The sequence below is a fragment of the Ovis canadensis genome, chromosome 24 (genome assembly GCF_042477335.2).
Source record: "Ovis canadensis isolate MfBH-ARS-UI-01 breed Bighorn chromosome 24, ARS-UI_OviCan_v2, whole genome shotgun sequence".
In the NCBI taxonomy this organism is placed as follows: domain Eukaryota; kingdom Metazoa; phylum Chordata; class Mammalia; order Artiodactyla; family Bovidae; genus Ovis; species Ovis canadensis.
The window spans coordinates 54,401,585-54,415,948 of record NC_091268.1 but is presented as its reverse complement, the minus strand read 5'-3'; the positions used below and the strand labels follow the sequence as shown (position 1 = coordinate 54,415,948).

Genomic DNA, 14,364 nt, shown 5'->3' with positions numbered 1-14,364 from the left:
AAAGGTCCATCTAGTCAAAGCTGTGGTTTTTCCGGTGGTCATGTATGGATGTAAGAGTTGGACTGTGAAGAAGGCTGAGCGCTGAAGAATTGGTGCTTTTGAACTGTGGTGTTGGAGAAGACTCTTGAGAGTCCCTTGGACTGCAAGGAGATCCAGCCAGTCAATCCTAAAGGAAATCATTCTTGAATATTCATTGGGAGGACTGATGCTAAAGCTGAAACTCCAATACTTTGGCCACCTGATGTGAAGAGCTGACTCATTGGAAAAGACCCTGATGCTGGGAAAGATTGAAGGCGGAAGGAGAAGGGGACGACAGGATGAGATGGTTGGATGGCATCACTGACTTGATGGATATGAGTTTGAACAAGCTCCAGGAGTTGGTGATAGACAGGGAAGCCTGGCGTGCTGCAGTTCGTGGGGTCGCAGAGTGGGACAGGACTGAGTGACTGAACTGAAGAAAGCAGAGGCTTCTGCAGGCTGGCCACGCCCACCGGTCCTCATGCCCGTGGGCACCTCCTCACTCTGGTTTCTCAGTCTCAGATCATTGGACTGCCTGCCTGTGGGATAAAGGACTTGGCTTTTCCTCCTCACCTGTCCGCACAGTGAAATCAATGTCACAAGGGTCAGTTACTGTCCCCGCAAGTGGCCGTGTGCCATTCACACTGTTTAGCCTGAGCTCCTGGGACTGGTTGCCCGTAGAGCAGGCAGCTCTTTGCTCAAGCCTGGCGTCGCAGCAGGGCCCTCTAGGGATGCCCTGTGTGTTTATTCTGTGGCTCTTCCCTGCTTTGTTGATGGTCGGGGGATTTGACCTGGACCAGGAAACTCGGTCAGTCTGTCCAGTCATCTCTGAATTGCACATTCACCGCCCAGAGGTGTCCTGCTCGCCTGCCTCCAGCTCTGCCCCACCCCACCCCCCAGCCCGGACGTGTGACCCCAGGGCGGCCGGGTACCAGGCACAGCCCTCTGGGCCCAGGCCAGCCCTCGGGGACAGCTGAATGAGGTTTATTGAGGCTGGGGCCCCCACGCGCGTGGACACACGCTCTCCAGGCCAAGCCCCCCAGGCCCTCTGGGCATCAGTGGTGCTCTTTGCCCAAGGAAGCTTCCCTGGGGAGGCTCTGTCAGCACCAGCCTCCCCAGCTGTGGAAAGCAGCCTCCCCTCCCGCTGGGGAGCCAGTCTTGCTGCCTGTTCAATTTCCACTGGAAACTGTTCTGTGAGGAGTGACAGCCTTTTCTCTGGGCTTTGCCTTTGGAGGGTTAGATGTAAACCTTCTAAGATGTTCTACAAAGTATGGACTTGGGACGGGCAGTGGACCCCAGTGCCCAAGCCCAGAGTCCTGTCTGCCGTCTGCACTGGTCAGGATGCCACGTGGGTCACGTAGGTCAGATGCCAGCGAGGTTTTCCCAGAGGAGCCCTGCATGCCCACCAAGCTGGACATTACCTGATCTGTCTGCTGGGGGCTGGTGTGTTTCTGGGGCACGCTTCTCGCCCCTGTGGTCAGAGCGTGGACCAGGTGTTGTCCAGAGCGGCGCTGAACCCCTCTGGGACTGGAGACAGTGCCCCGGCGCCTCTACAGTGGCAGGCCCTGCAGCATCTCCAGGAGAGAGTCTCCAGGAACCCCTCCCCCACCCCCGGCCGAGTTGAATCCCCTCCTGCTCCGGTGTTTGGTTCCCCGATGGGCACATTGGGAACCTGATGCTGAGTGTGTGACCATGTTACCAGTGAAACACTTTCCCTCCCCTCCCACATTACTTCAAAAGCTTGGGTTTTGTATGTTTGGTTCAAAATGAAATTCAGAAAGAGCTGCTTGTATTACTGCTTCCGACTTCTCAGCAGCTGGTTTCTTATTGTTGGTTAAAGTGTCTATACTCGCACAACTTAACCTGTCCCTGTATCTGCAGATACAAATTGAGAGGGGAATGATTCCTGAAAATTCCCACCTGGGTTGCTGGGATTCCCGACCCCACAGGGGGTGACAGTAGGGGAATTCATCATTAACATCAACTGCCCCCTTTTTCTCAGACACAGTGTTTTGCTTTTTCCTTCATCCCTCCCTGAGATCAGTAACTATCTCTTGAGCCCCTCCTGCGAGCCACAGACGGCTCCCCACCTTGGAGGAGCTGGGCAGGGAAGCCGGAGACAGCAGCCCAGCCAGAGAGGAGGCTGTGCGTATGTGCCCAGGAAACTGGCACGGAGGGCTTCCATATGAACTTGACTTAAGGGGGAGTTGCGGGCGTCTTGTCCCTCGGACGGTGAAGGGAGACGCCCTCGGGGGCTGTGCGGAGGGGGCCTGGGAGGCCCCCCTGCAGGTGGGAGGTGGACGCAGCGGGGCTGGGGACGCGTGGAAGGAGACGATGACCTCCGAGCTCTGGTCAGCCCCCAGCTCGGGGCACCTCATACCTGGATTTGTGACCCACTTTTAGAGTTTATGACGGTTTTCTCTGAATACTTTTAATTTTCAAAACCAAAATTTCCACACGGCTTGACAACCGCAGCCAAGTTGTTAGCGGCAGGAACCGGGCCACGCCTGATGGTGGAGCCCTGGGCGGGGCGGGACGGGCCGCTTGCGCCGAAAGCACTGCGGTGCCGAGGGGGAGCCCCGCCGCTTCCCGCCCCCGGACAGGTGCGCAGTTTCCAACCGGAGAGGAGCGCCAGCCCGGGCCGAGCACGTGTCTGTGTGCGGTCTCGCCTCGGGCGCCCCCGTGTGGCCGAATGAGCGCACCGCGCCCCCTCGGTGCAGCGCGGACGTCCCCTAGGGCCCGACAGCGGCCGCCTCGGTCCGGAGTCAGACCTCAGGACGTGTCCTTTCTCTCCGCAGTGTCCCCAACTCCTGCCCAGCCAGCCCCCGAGGGGCCGGCTCCTCCAGCTACCGCTCCGTCCAGAACGTGACCTCCGACCTGCAGCTGGCCGCAGAGTTCGCCGCGAGGGCCGCCTCTGAGCAGCAGGCCGACACGTCCGGAGGGGACAGCCCCAAGGTCTCAGCCCTGGGCGCGCTGGCTGGTGCCCGGCGGGTGCAGGTGTCCCTGCCCTCCTCCCCGAGCCCCCCTTGTCCCGTCCACGGGGCCGGGTCGGCTCCAGAGCCTCCTTACGGTCTCCGGGAGGGCATCAGGCGCCTCACCTCCCAGCTTAACTTAGTTCATTCCCATCAGACAGCTGTTCTTAAATCAGTTTGCAGAGGAGGTGAGAAATTTCAGAATCAAACCTGACTTTCCCCCATGAGGCAGAATTGGCTCCTCCCAGTCTAAACCCCCAGGAGGAGGTGGGGGTCATGTTCTTAGACACCCCGAGAACCTGTGTCCCCTCTGGAGGGGGGTGGCTGGATTGCAAACGCGTCCCTCCGGCTCACCCCCTCGTCTGCGCCCCCAGGACGAGTCGAAGCCGCCGTACTCGTATGCTCAGCTCATCGTGCAGGCCATCTCGTCCGCGCAGGACCGGCAGCTGACTCTGAGCGGAATCTACGCGCACATCACCAAGCATTACCCTTACTACCGCACGGCCGACAAGGGCTGGCAGGTGTGCCCCTTCCCGATCCCCGGGGCTGTACACTGTGGCCCCCACCCTGCCCCCAGAGCCCACAGACGGGAAGATGTCCCCAGGCTCAGTGCACGGGGCGCTCCTGTGTGACCTGCAGACACACCTCCCTGCTTTCCACAGACCCTTTCTTGTTTAGGTTCACAAGACCTTTGTTCAGTGTTCTAGCTGGCTCAGCACGTGTTCTGAACCTGGTGTCCCTTGGATGAGGGCTTCCCCTTAACGTCTGGCTTTTCTGTAAAGGCTCCTCGTGAGCCCATGCTGAATTTTCACAGGCACGACCGCTGTGACACCTCTGAGCTTGGGGCCCCTGCGGCCCTGACCCCCGGCTCAAGTGGCCTGGCCTGCTCGGGTCAGAGCCACACCCACCGTGACCGGTGACCCCCTGCTCTGCCCACAGAACTCCATCCGCCACAACCTCTCGCTGAACCGCTACTTCATCAAGGTCCCTCGCTCCCAGGAGGAGCCGGGGAAGGGGTCCTTTTGGCGGATAGACCCTGCTTCAGAGGCCAAGCTGGTGGAGCAGGCGTTCCGGAAACGGAGGCAACGGGGCGTCTCCTGCTTCCGCACCCCCTTTGGGCCGCTGTCGTCCAGGTGAGCTCCCCTGCCCCACCACCCCCGCAGCCGCGGCCAGTGAAACCGCTTCACCCTTTCTCGGAGAGACCAGCTCGGGCCCGAGAGGCAGAGAGAGGGCGTCGGCCAGATTCCCACGATGAGCTTTGCTCTCTGGGTGTCAGTTTGTCCCAAGGGAGGTTGGTGCCCGTCCCAGCAAGACTGCTGTTCTTAACATAGAAGCACAAGCCTCTTTCTGGGGCGGGGGGGGCGGCTGGCCGGGCCCCTGGGAGGTGAATGCGCCGGTCGTGGCCTTCCCTGGGCCCAGGATCGCAGGGCGGTGATTCATGTGGCGGGCAGCCAGCTATGGCTACAGGGTCGGGCAGGGTTGGGCAGCACTTGGGCATGCTCACTGCCACGGTCCCGTCTCCCCATCTCCTAGGAGCGCCCCAGCTTCACCCACCCACCCCGGGCTGATGTCCCCGCGTTCCAGTGGCCTGCAGACTCCAGAGTGCCTGTCCCGGGAAGGCTCGCCCATTCCACACGACCCTGACTTTGGGGCCAAGTTAGCTTCTGTTCCCGAGTACCGCTATTCCCAAAGTGCACCCGGTAAGACCGGCCTCACCCTCTTGTCTGATGTCCCAGGACTCAGAGTCACGAGCCCCCTGGCAGGGCACGTGCAGCCCCCACTGACCCGGCCCCTCCTCTGCAGGCTCTCCAGTCAGCGCCCAGCCGGTGATTATGGCCGTGCCACCCCGGCCTCCCAGCCTGGTGGCCAAGCCTGTCGCCTACATGCCAGCTTCCATAGTGACGGCCCAGCAGCCCTCAGGCCACGCCATCCACGTGGTACAGCAGGCACCCCCCGTCACCATGCTCAGGGTGGTCACCACCTCTGCCAGCTCTGCCAATGGATACATTCTTGCCAGCCAGGCTGCAGCGGGGGGTGCCCACGAGGCGGCGGGCACGGCTGTGCTGGACCTGGGCAACGAAGCGAGAGGTAAGTTGACCGTAAGGTAAGCCCCTTGGTGGGGCTGCATCTGGCTCTCATGGGTCTTCAGAAGGTGGAGCCATCAGCCTGGGCCGTGGGGCTCAGGCCATCTCGGGCAGGATGTCTCTGAGGGGCCGCCCCTCGTCCCCTCCCGTTTTCCGGGGGGACGTTCCTATGAAGCAGCGCTGACCATCTTCTGAAATGCCGCTCCCCGCAAGCAGCATCTGGGGCTCTGGGTGCCCCTGGACTAGGTGTAGGGCCTCAGACTGGAGCCCCCAGCGAGGGCTCCTTAGATGTCCTTCAGAGTGAACGACTCACAGTCCTGAGTTGGGTGTCAGCGTCCCAGAAGATTAACGCAGTGATGGTTGGGAACACCATCAGTGCTTTCAGAGGCCCTGGAGCAGTGTCTTAGGGATGGCGGGCGGCTCATCCCAGCAATGACATCCCTTCTGATCCCGTCCTAACGAGGACATGTGCTTTTTGGTGAGAGGAAAGCTAGGTCATAGCTCCAGGTGCAGATCACTTCATTCCAGATGATACGCATTCTTTCTCAGATTAAACTTACTTTGGTTAAAGTATGCAGTATTTAAAATTTTCCCTAAAACCCTATGGCTTGTATTTCTCTTGTTTCAAAACATTCCATCAATGGGAGTTTTCTTTTGAGAGCCCAGGTCTTTGCCCAGTGTCCCGGCTTCAGGCCCTTGGCCCCCCGCCCCGCCCTGGGGGCACCCCCGCAGGGCTGTGACCGAGGCTCTGACGCGCACCGCCCCCCGCAGGCTTGGAAGAGAAGCCCACCATCGCACTCGCCACCATCCCCGCCGCCAGCCGGGTGATCCAGACGGTGGCCAGCCAGATGGCCCCAGGGGTCCCCGGACACACAGTCGCCATCCTGCAGCCTGCCACGCCGGTGACCCTGGGACAGCACCATCTCCCGGTCCGGGCCGTCACTCAGAACGGCAAGCACGCCGTCCCCACAAGCAGCCTCGCTGGCAGCACTTACGGTGAGGCCCCACCTGGGGTGGCCCCCTCTCCCCGACTCAGCCCTGAGCGCCAGCCTGACCGGGGTCAGTTCAGCGAGCGTGTCTCCCCAGTTCATCTGGCCAGTTTCCTGAGCACTTGCTCTGTGTCCAGGCTGGGATTTGAGGCCAGGGTAGCTCCGAGGGAGCACCCTGCGGGGACAGTCAGAGGGGACGGGCATGCGCTCAGCACCGCACAGTTAAAGCGGCTGTGGCAGGGGCAGGGGCGCTCCGAGGCACATCGCTGGGGTGATGTGGAAGCCGTCTGGGTGTATAGGGGGATCCCCGCACAGAAGCAACCGAAAGAGGGGGGACAGGGTTGGAGGCCCCGTGGGGTGGGGACCGGAAGGGGCTGGCGCCCAAGAGCTGCCCCCTGGCTGTACCCGGAGGTGCCAGGCAAGCTGGGGAGCGGGCCCCTCGTCTCCTCTCCCTTGTGTGGCAGCGCTGGTCCGACCAGCGCTGCAACGTGACTCTCTCTCTCTCCACCCTAGCCCTCACCAGCCCTCTGCAGCTCCTCGCGGCCCAGGCTAGCTCGTCCACGCCGGTGGTGGTCACGCGCGTGTGCGAGGTAGGGCCCGAGGAGCCAGCGGCAGCAGTGGCCACCAGCACAGCGCCCCCCGCCGCCACCGCCACCTCCCCCACTGGGGAGCCCGAGGTCAAGAGGTCCCGAGTGGAGGAGCCCTTGGGGACTGTGACCGCACAGGCTGGCGTGATGGCAGCCGCCGGCCCACAGGGCCCCGGGACCGGGGAGTGACATCGCGGCGTGGAGGTGGAGTGGGACACACACCAGATGGAGCTCTGGGGCCAGACCGGGGCGGCTGACCCCGCCACCTCTGGGACTGAGACGAGAAAGCTCCCCGCGGGCCGAGCGCAGGGCCACGTGGGCGGGCAGGACACCTCTATCGGCACCCGGACACCCGTCCTCCTGCCCCCGCTCTGGTTTCAAACAAAAACACATAAACGCGTTCAGTCAGCTGATTGTACGATTCTGGAATTCTTTGTCTTCGTTTCCTTCTCCCCCCACCCCCGCCACCAGCACCGCCTTTTCTCCCCAGGCCTTTCGCCAAGGGCGTGGGGAGAAGGTCACAGCCCAGTGTCTCCAGAAACGTATCCAGGCGGCCCGGCCCTGCACAAAAGCCAGGCTCCCAGAGCACCTTCACCCTGAGACGGGATGGAAGCATGGGCCGGGGGCGCCAGCCCTGTCTTTAAGAGACGGGACCCCGGCGAGAGAGACGCAGAGCCGCCAGCTGTCAGTCCGTCCCCATCGCTGCTGCTTCTAAAGTGACACCAAAAGTGTCAGCTTTCGCTGGACGGAGGGGAGGGGTCTGGTCTGGCTTTGGGCCCCACGTGTTTCCGGTTTTGTTGAAAGGCGGAACTGAGGCTTCACTGACGGCCTGAGACAGACACAGAAGGGATCGCCAGTTCCTGAGGTTTCCACCTGAAGACAGTTTAACAGCTGGGTAGGTCTGGGTCTTCCCTGCATCGGTCCCCACAGAGTGAACTCTTGCCGCTCCGTCTGCTAACTTCAAGGAAGACCGACGGCCTCCTGGACTGGCACTCGAGGCAGAGAGCTGTTTGGATGAGAGGCCCACCTGCAGCGTCCGCCCTCGTCCCGGCCACACCAGGTTGCTGGGGGCGGAAGGACGCGGCCGCCCCCGCGGGAGGACGGTCACACCGAGCGGCCTTGTTTCCCGCCGGCTCTGACATCCGGGGGCCCTGCGGCTGCCCGCCCAGCCTCCTCACCAGCCGCCAGGGTATCTACTGCTCGACAGCCTGCCTGCCATGACCGACCAGAACTGGCTCTGCGGCCCGTGGCACCGGAGGCCCCAGGCTGGGCCCACAGCCCTCACCAGCTCGGGGGCCCTCGGGAGCCTCAGGCAGAGCAGGGCGCCTGCAGTCCTTCAAGTCTCGGGAGAGCACTCTCAGGAAACGTTCAGCGCGTCTCTGTGAAGGATGGCTTAGACCTGGCCTGGTGTCAGCCGGGCCCCAGGGGTCCCCACGGACATGGGCTCCCCGCTTCCAAACCGCCATCGAAGCTGCAGGGCCGGGTGTGCAGGCCACTTGCACCGCCAAGGTTGTCCCCAGGCGCCCCTCGGGGACTGGCGTGGAGTGTCCTTCCTCCAGCCCGGTGTCCACTCAGCCTGCAGGCCAGGTGCGTCCGTGCCCCCAACCCTCACCCTACGTCGTGGCCGTGGTGCCCCTGTGAGGTCAGAGACAGGAGGACTGGCGCCCAGCTCTGCACCCATGCCGCCCTGGCGTTCTCTGTGGAGTCCCATCTTGTGTGAGTGCGGAGCGTGAGACTGAACGGGTCGAGACGGGCATCCGGGCACTGCCAGGCTGGCTCCGCAGGTCCTGGGCAAGGCTAGGGGGCCGTCGTCTCTTTCTCTTCCGTCGCTGCTCAGCCCTGGGACTGCGCGGGTCTCGCTCAGATGCCTTCTTGCTCACAGACCATCCTTCACACCACAGCTCGCCTCCCGCGGAGACAGACGCCAGGCCAGCCGGGCCAAAGGACACGCCCAGCCCCGGCCCCTCTGCCTGGCCCGACCAGTCTGGCCAGACCCTGTGTGCTCCTGACTTCCGAGGCATTTTGGTTTCTCTGTGTTACCATGGACTCCCTCACTGTTGTACCCTGGCGGTGGTTCAGGGAGAAAGGAGTGGAGGCGGGGCCGTGGCTGGAACTGGGAGGGAGATGGGATGGGGTGTCCTCAGTGGCGCTCTGCCACATGCCAAACACATGCCTTTTTAGCTCCTTCTGGGCAGAAGGGACCCCATGGGGCCAGGTCCAGGGGACCAGCCACTCCAGGTTCCTGGTGAGCCTCTGGGTGGGCTTTTGGTCATCTCCCCAGATGGCCTGTGGCGCCCGCCAGCACTTAATCCTTAGACCAAGAGGCCAGGAGTGGGCAGCTGTCCAGGAAAGATGCTGCTGTAGCCAGAAAGATCCCTGGTGTCCTCGGAGCCCCCCAGGCTGTGGGGCCGCACCTGCCCCCACCACACCCGTCTGCAGGAGCGCCCGGAGAGCCAGCAGCCGTGGTTTTCCACACGCCCAGGTATGGCACGAAGACCAACCCACCCAAGGCTGGGAAATAAAAAGGTAATCTGGCTTGATGCTGGGGCCACGGCCGCCTCGGATCACCCAGGGGCTGGACTCCACAGAGGGTCGGCCGGGCGGGTGCGCTCGGGCCTGTCGTCACAGGCGCTCCCTCCATCCGAATACCAGGCCCACCTGTCCAGCTGTACTCGACCTTTACCAGCGCCAGATACAGGAGGGCGCCGCTCTGCACAGCAGGGCAACACAAAAATCCCTGCCTTACCCCGCTGAGCGGCCTCCCCTCCGGCCAGTGTCACCTGCTCGCGGGCCCAGGGTGGACGCTGAGTGTCTCTCATCTGCCACCTGCATTTCTATGTGAAGCTCTGGGTCACCTGGCGCTGTCGGGCAGAGCCTGTGGTCGGGGTTCAGACCATCTGTCCTTCCCCCCACCCCCCTGGGATCCCCTATGAGGTCGGAGTAGCACTAGGGGGCCCCCCGGGCTGGACATCGTCACCTCCGACCCCCTCTGCTGCAAGGGGCCCTCAGGCTCTTTCTGCCGCCTGGTTGGCTCACGTTCGCAGTTTGCTGTTTGTGGGAGGTTGTTTTTTCTGCTTCAGAATTAAGCCAAATGGAGAAGGTGAAAAGTGGACTTCTGAGCTGCTAATCAACGCTCATTGGTGATTCTCAGGCGGGAGGGGGTGGGCTTGGTGGGGCCACCAGGCTGCTGGCTGCTTATCCAGACCCCGCTGGGCCTGGAGGGAGATTGGTTTAGGTCGCAGCAGGTCTTGTTCGGCTGGCGCGGTTACTTCCCCTAAAGCAAGGTCTGCCTGGACCAGTCAGGGTGAGCCGCCTGGCTCCTGGGGCGCGTCCCGAGGTCTCTAGACAGAAACTTCTCCACTGACCCCTTGAAATTCAGGAGGAGACAGAAACTTTTGGATTTTTCCTTTGGTCAGCTTCTTCCTTTTTGGAGGCAAAGAAAAGACTGAATGTGAGCGTGTGTTAGAGAAGAGGGTCCTTTGCGCGGCTCCTTTTGGGTTTAGACTGAGGGGCGGTTGAGGCCAGAGAAGGAGCTGTCTTCTTCCCAAGCCCCAGGTTCTGCTTTGCCCTGAGACGGCTTCGTCTGAGATGGGGCGCTGCCGAGCCCCCGGCAGCTCACGGCCGCCCTCCACGGCTTCAGTGCAAGAAGGAATGGACGGAGCTGCAAGGCAGGCCCCGCGGCGGTGGGGGGCGGTGCCAGTGGGAGCCACGCCCTCGCGGCCCGCAGCTCGAGGCCGCCCTTGGGGATACCTCTGCCCGGAAGCGAAGTGACCTACCGCGCGTCGTTTACCTTATTCACACGTGCTGCTACGAGGCGGGGACGGGCCCCAGAAGGAGGGAGGCTTCTGTCCGCAGTCAGGCTGCTCTCACGCGTGGACTCCTCTCATCTCACCGGTCCCTTCCTCCAGGCCTCGTCTCCATCGCGCGGACCCGCCCTTCCCGCCGGGCCGGCCTCTTGCCTCGTCTCTTACCCCCAGAAGCTGCTCCCCCCTGGGGCCAAGGGCCGGTCTGGGCCATCAGTCACCACGCAGCCCCTGGGGTGGCTTCGTCCGACCGTGAGGGGGCCCACCCGGAGTCGCAGCTGCCCTGCAGCGTGTTGTGTTTAACACACACCGCGAGCATCTGCTCTAAATGGAAACAGAAAGTGGGCCTGTTGGCTGAGTGTGTTTAGGGAAAGTAGTTTTGCTCTTCTGCTGAGAAGAATGGTCACTTGCCGAGTCGTCGGTGCCCCACCTCCCGCACCACCAGGTTGTCTGGGCGTCCCTGCGGAAGGCCTGTCCGCTGGGCTCCGGCCTTGGCTCAGCTCTGCCCCCGCCCGCGGGGTCATCCCCTCCTGTCCTCATGCCCCGGAGCACGGGACTCAGCAGAGGAGAGAGGCTGGAAGGGTTCATGTCTCTGGGTTTGACAAGACCCCCCCTCTGTCCCCATCACGTCTGAGTGAGAGGTCTGACTGTCTGCAACACTTGCCCTGGCCCCGCCCCCAGCTGCAGGCCTGGCCCCGCCCAGTGACCCTGCCCACCGCCCGGTGACAGGAGGCTTCCTGCCGGCTCAGCGCTGAGCAGGAGGGACCCTGTGCTCTGTCTTCACGCGGCCCTGAGGTGGAGATTGCTTCAAGTAGGCAAGCCTCAGGGTGTTCAGCGTCTTTTCCTCTCTCTCAGTATTCTAAAAAAGACGGGGCTGCAGGCACTTTCTTTCTAGGCATCTTTCTTTTTCTCCAGGGAAGAATCTTGCTCAGAGGATTTCCTTCATTCCTTGGACCTGCTTGTCATGCTGGGAGCAACTGGGTGAAGGTGCTGAGAAGGCAAATTTGGGAGGGGGAGGGGGGAGCCGCAGCAGACAGGTTTCTCTGCTTTGGTTGATGGGCTGAACGCTGGCTGCATGGGACCCCCTCACCCCCACCCCCAGCCCTGACGAGCCAGGGGGTCTTCAGATTACACCCTCCATCACCCTTTTGCTTCCAAGGGAGACAAGAGGTCTCCAAGCTATACTCTCTCTTGCCCCAGATCCATTAAGAGTCGAAATAGAATTGGAAGAATTCTAGTTCATTATTCTTCGTTTGAGATCCTTTTTCTGCAATCAGTGGCTCATTGGACTCATTCAAATATTTATTGGTGGTTCACTCTACATGAGAAACAGTAAGAAGTGCAGGGGAGTCCAGACCTGAGAGGAATATAGCTGTTTAGCACTGTGACCCCCCCTGGGCTACCATCGTGTTGGTCCGACTCACTAAAGATTCCATGCTGCTCATGTGAAGGTTTTTCTTAGTTGCTGGTGGCTCAGCTGGTAAAGAATCCACCTGCAATGCAGGAGACCTGGGTTCGATCCCTGGGTTGGGAAGATCCCCTAGAGAAGGGAAAGGCTACCCACTCCAGTATTCTGGCCTGGAGAAGTCCATGGACTGTATAGTTCATGAGGTAACAAAGTCGGACACAACTGAGCAACTTTCACTTACTTATTTACTTACTTTCTTAGCTGCAATGATAAGACTGGCCCCTCTCAAGCTGTTGCCATGACCCCCAAGGAATGCTATGAGCTGTCCCCAAATTCTGAGCATATTGGCTGAGCTGGAATGAGGTCCATGAACCCCAAATGGATTTCTTGTGCATGAAGTTAACTGGCCAAAAGGCTACAGAACTACACCTGTGGCTTCTTAAGATGTTAGCCTCTAAATTTCTGAGTTGTTATCCAAAAAATAATTGTAGTAAGTAAAAATAGGATTTAAAATCAAACATTCTTAAGTCTGGCCTCTCCCAGCTTGCTTCCAGGATGGGCTTTCTGGATACCCGGTCAAGGGGGACCGACCCTGCTCCGTTTCTGCTTTAGGACAGGGACGAGGAGGAAAGATGAAAGTGGGTCCTTGATTCTTGCTTATATTCAGACCCAGATCCCAGGCAGCTTGGTGCACATGGGCAAGGGATAAACCCAGCATGGATTGTTTTCTTATCTGACTGACAATTAGCCTGTAAAGGCCCTTCAGCGGGGGCGGGTGTTGTTAGGGGGCGTGTCTGTGTGCTTTTTCTTTTTCATGGTGGCCGTCTAAAGTTTTTTCCACAATACGTTTAATCATCAGTGCTTTAAAAGAGTGGCGGTATCCTGTAGAGTGGGAATCAGGCTCCGTGGCGTGTTGGGCAGGAGGCTGAAGTCGCTTCGCGTGGCCGTGGTTCACCATCCGCATGTGGGCTCTGGCCTCTGGGGCACCCAGGAGGGACACATGCACCCCAGCACCTGGGCAGGGTGGAGGGAGGGGTGCTAGCAGGCAGGACCCACCTCAGCTAGGCCGGCCTGCGTTTTCATTTCAAGTGGGATACAGTATTTTTTTTAATAAGCAGCCATACATTTTTTTAAAAATGTTTGAGATCTGAATGTGATTTCTAATTGTACCAGACGTTAATGTTTTAAAGCTATAACAAAGTTTAAAATTTCTACTTTTTTTTTTCCATTTAACTGTTCTTCTATTAAATTGTTGTATGTGGACGGGGAAGTTTTGTCTTTCCTCTTAGCATTTGTTTCTATAACCAGAAATAAAATTATATATTAAAGAAACGACATGGGGCTCCGCGTGGTCTTGTGAGCGACTGCTGAGGGACAAACATAGGCAGGTGCCCTGGACACTCAGCTCCCCTCTCAGCTGCAGGGAGTCGCCACTTGCTCTTTCACTGTTGTTGAAAGAGTGTCGAAAGAGTGTTCCACTGTTGTTGGTCGCTCCGTCGTATCCAACTCTTTGCGACCCCATGGGCTGCAGCACACCAGGCTTCCCTGTCCATCACCAACTCCTGGAGCTTGCTCACACTCATGTCCATCGAGTGATGCCATCAACCATCTTACCCTCTGTTGCCCCCTTCTCCTTGTTCCTTCTATCTTTCCCAGCATCAGGGTCTTTTCCACCAAGCAGATGCTTTCCCGTTGTGCTGCCGTATTGACAGATCACCGGAAGGAGGCGCTCAGGCGTCGGCACTGCAGGCCGCCTCTGACCGGGGTCTGATGAAAGATCGTCATTGATCCGTCCTCGTCAAGGTTCCCCAGTGTTTGTGACTCACGTGCCTGCTTCAGATCTCGCAGTGGCCTGCGGTGCTAAAGGAGCTTCCAGCACCTCTCTTCCTCCCTCTGGAACTCCACCACCATTCCAGAGTGAGGATCGGTAAAGCCTTAATGCCTCAGTAACAGGTTAAGCACAGGTTGGGAGTCCAGCCATATAGCAAGCAAGAGCAAGAGTGGTAAGCTTCGGGAGCTACGCTGGCTAATTAGCATCTTTTTAAACTGTTGAGGTCTTAAAGGTTTGTTTGTGATGAAGACCTTAAAATAGCATTTTACACGTTTTCGTAAGAAACCGTCAAATATCACCCTTGGTAATTCAGTCGGATGTGTGTGGGGAGAGAGGACGCAGTTCCCAGTGAAAGCTAAGCTCCCCTGTGACCCTGGGTGTGGACCACTGAGGAGTGCACATCCGCCCCAGTGCAGTCACCCTTGGACTCGAGCTGTGCGCGCGGCTGGAGTAAACCAGTAGACTCCCACCAGAACCATGTGTCGTTGTTAGGCTACCGTCTGCTAGCTGCAGACCCAGCTTGCCGTGCTGTCTCGTGGTTTCGGGTCTCGGCCTCTGCCAGACCATCCCCGCTGTGCCAGCTCCCGACATCGGGCAGCCTGCTGCAGTGTGGGGTGGGGGTGGGGCTGGGAGGCAGGAGCACGCGTCCTGTGCCCAGCAGTTTCCTTCAGC

The 14,364-nt window shown here is 60.0% G+C and overlaps 1 protein-coding gene across 2 annotated transcripts in view; it reads left to right on the top strand.

Moving 5' to 3' along the window:
* FOXK1 (forkhead box K1) overlaps nt 1–7,063 on the top strand; it is a 47,695-nt gene extending 40,632 nt beyond the window's left edge. Inside the window, exons 3-9 of one of the 2 annotated variants that reach the window (XM_069569598.1) lie at nt 2,817–2,973; nt 3,365–3,511; nt 3,930–4,123; nt 4,524–4,690; nt 4,794–5,078; nt 5,846–6,070; nt 6,577–7,063. In XM_069569598.1, coding sequence (XP_069425699.1) covers nt 2,817–2,973; nt 3,365–3,511; nt 3,930–4,123; nt 4,524–4,690; nt 4,794–5,078; nt 5,846–6,070; nt 6,577–6,839 — 1,438 coding nt within the window. In that variant the 3' untranslated portion in view covers nt 6,840–7,063. Of the gene's footprint in view, nt 1–2,816; nt 3,016–3,364; nt 3,512–3,929; nt 4,124–4,523; nt 4,691–4,793; nt 5,079–5,845; nt 6,071–6,576 lie in introns of both variants that reach the window. The other variant, XM_069569597.1, reaches the window with a different exon arrangement.
* Nucleotides 7,064–14,364: the final 7,301 nt, after the last annotated feature.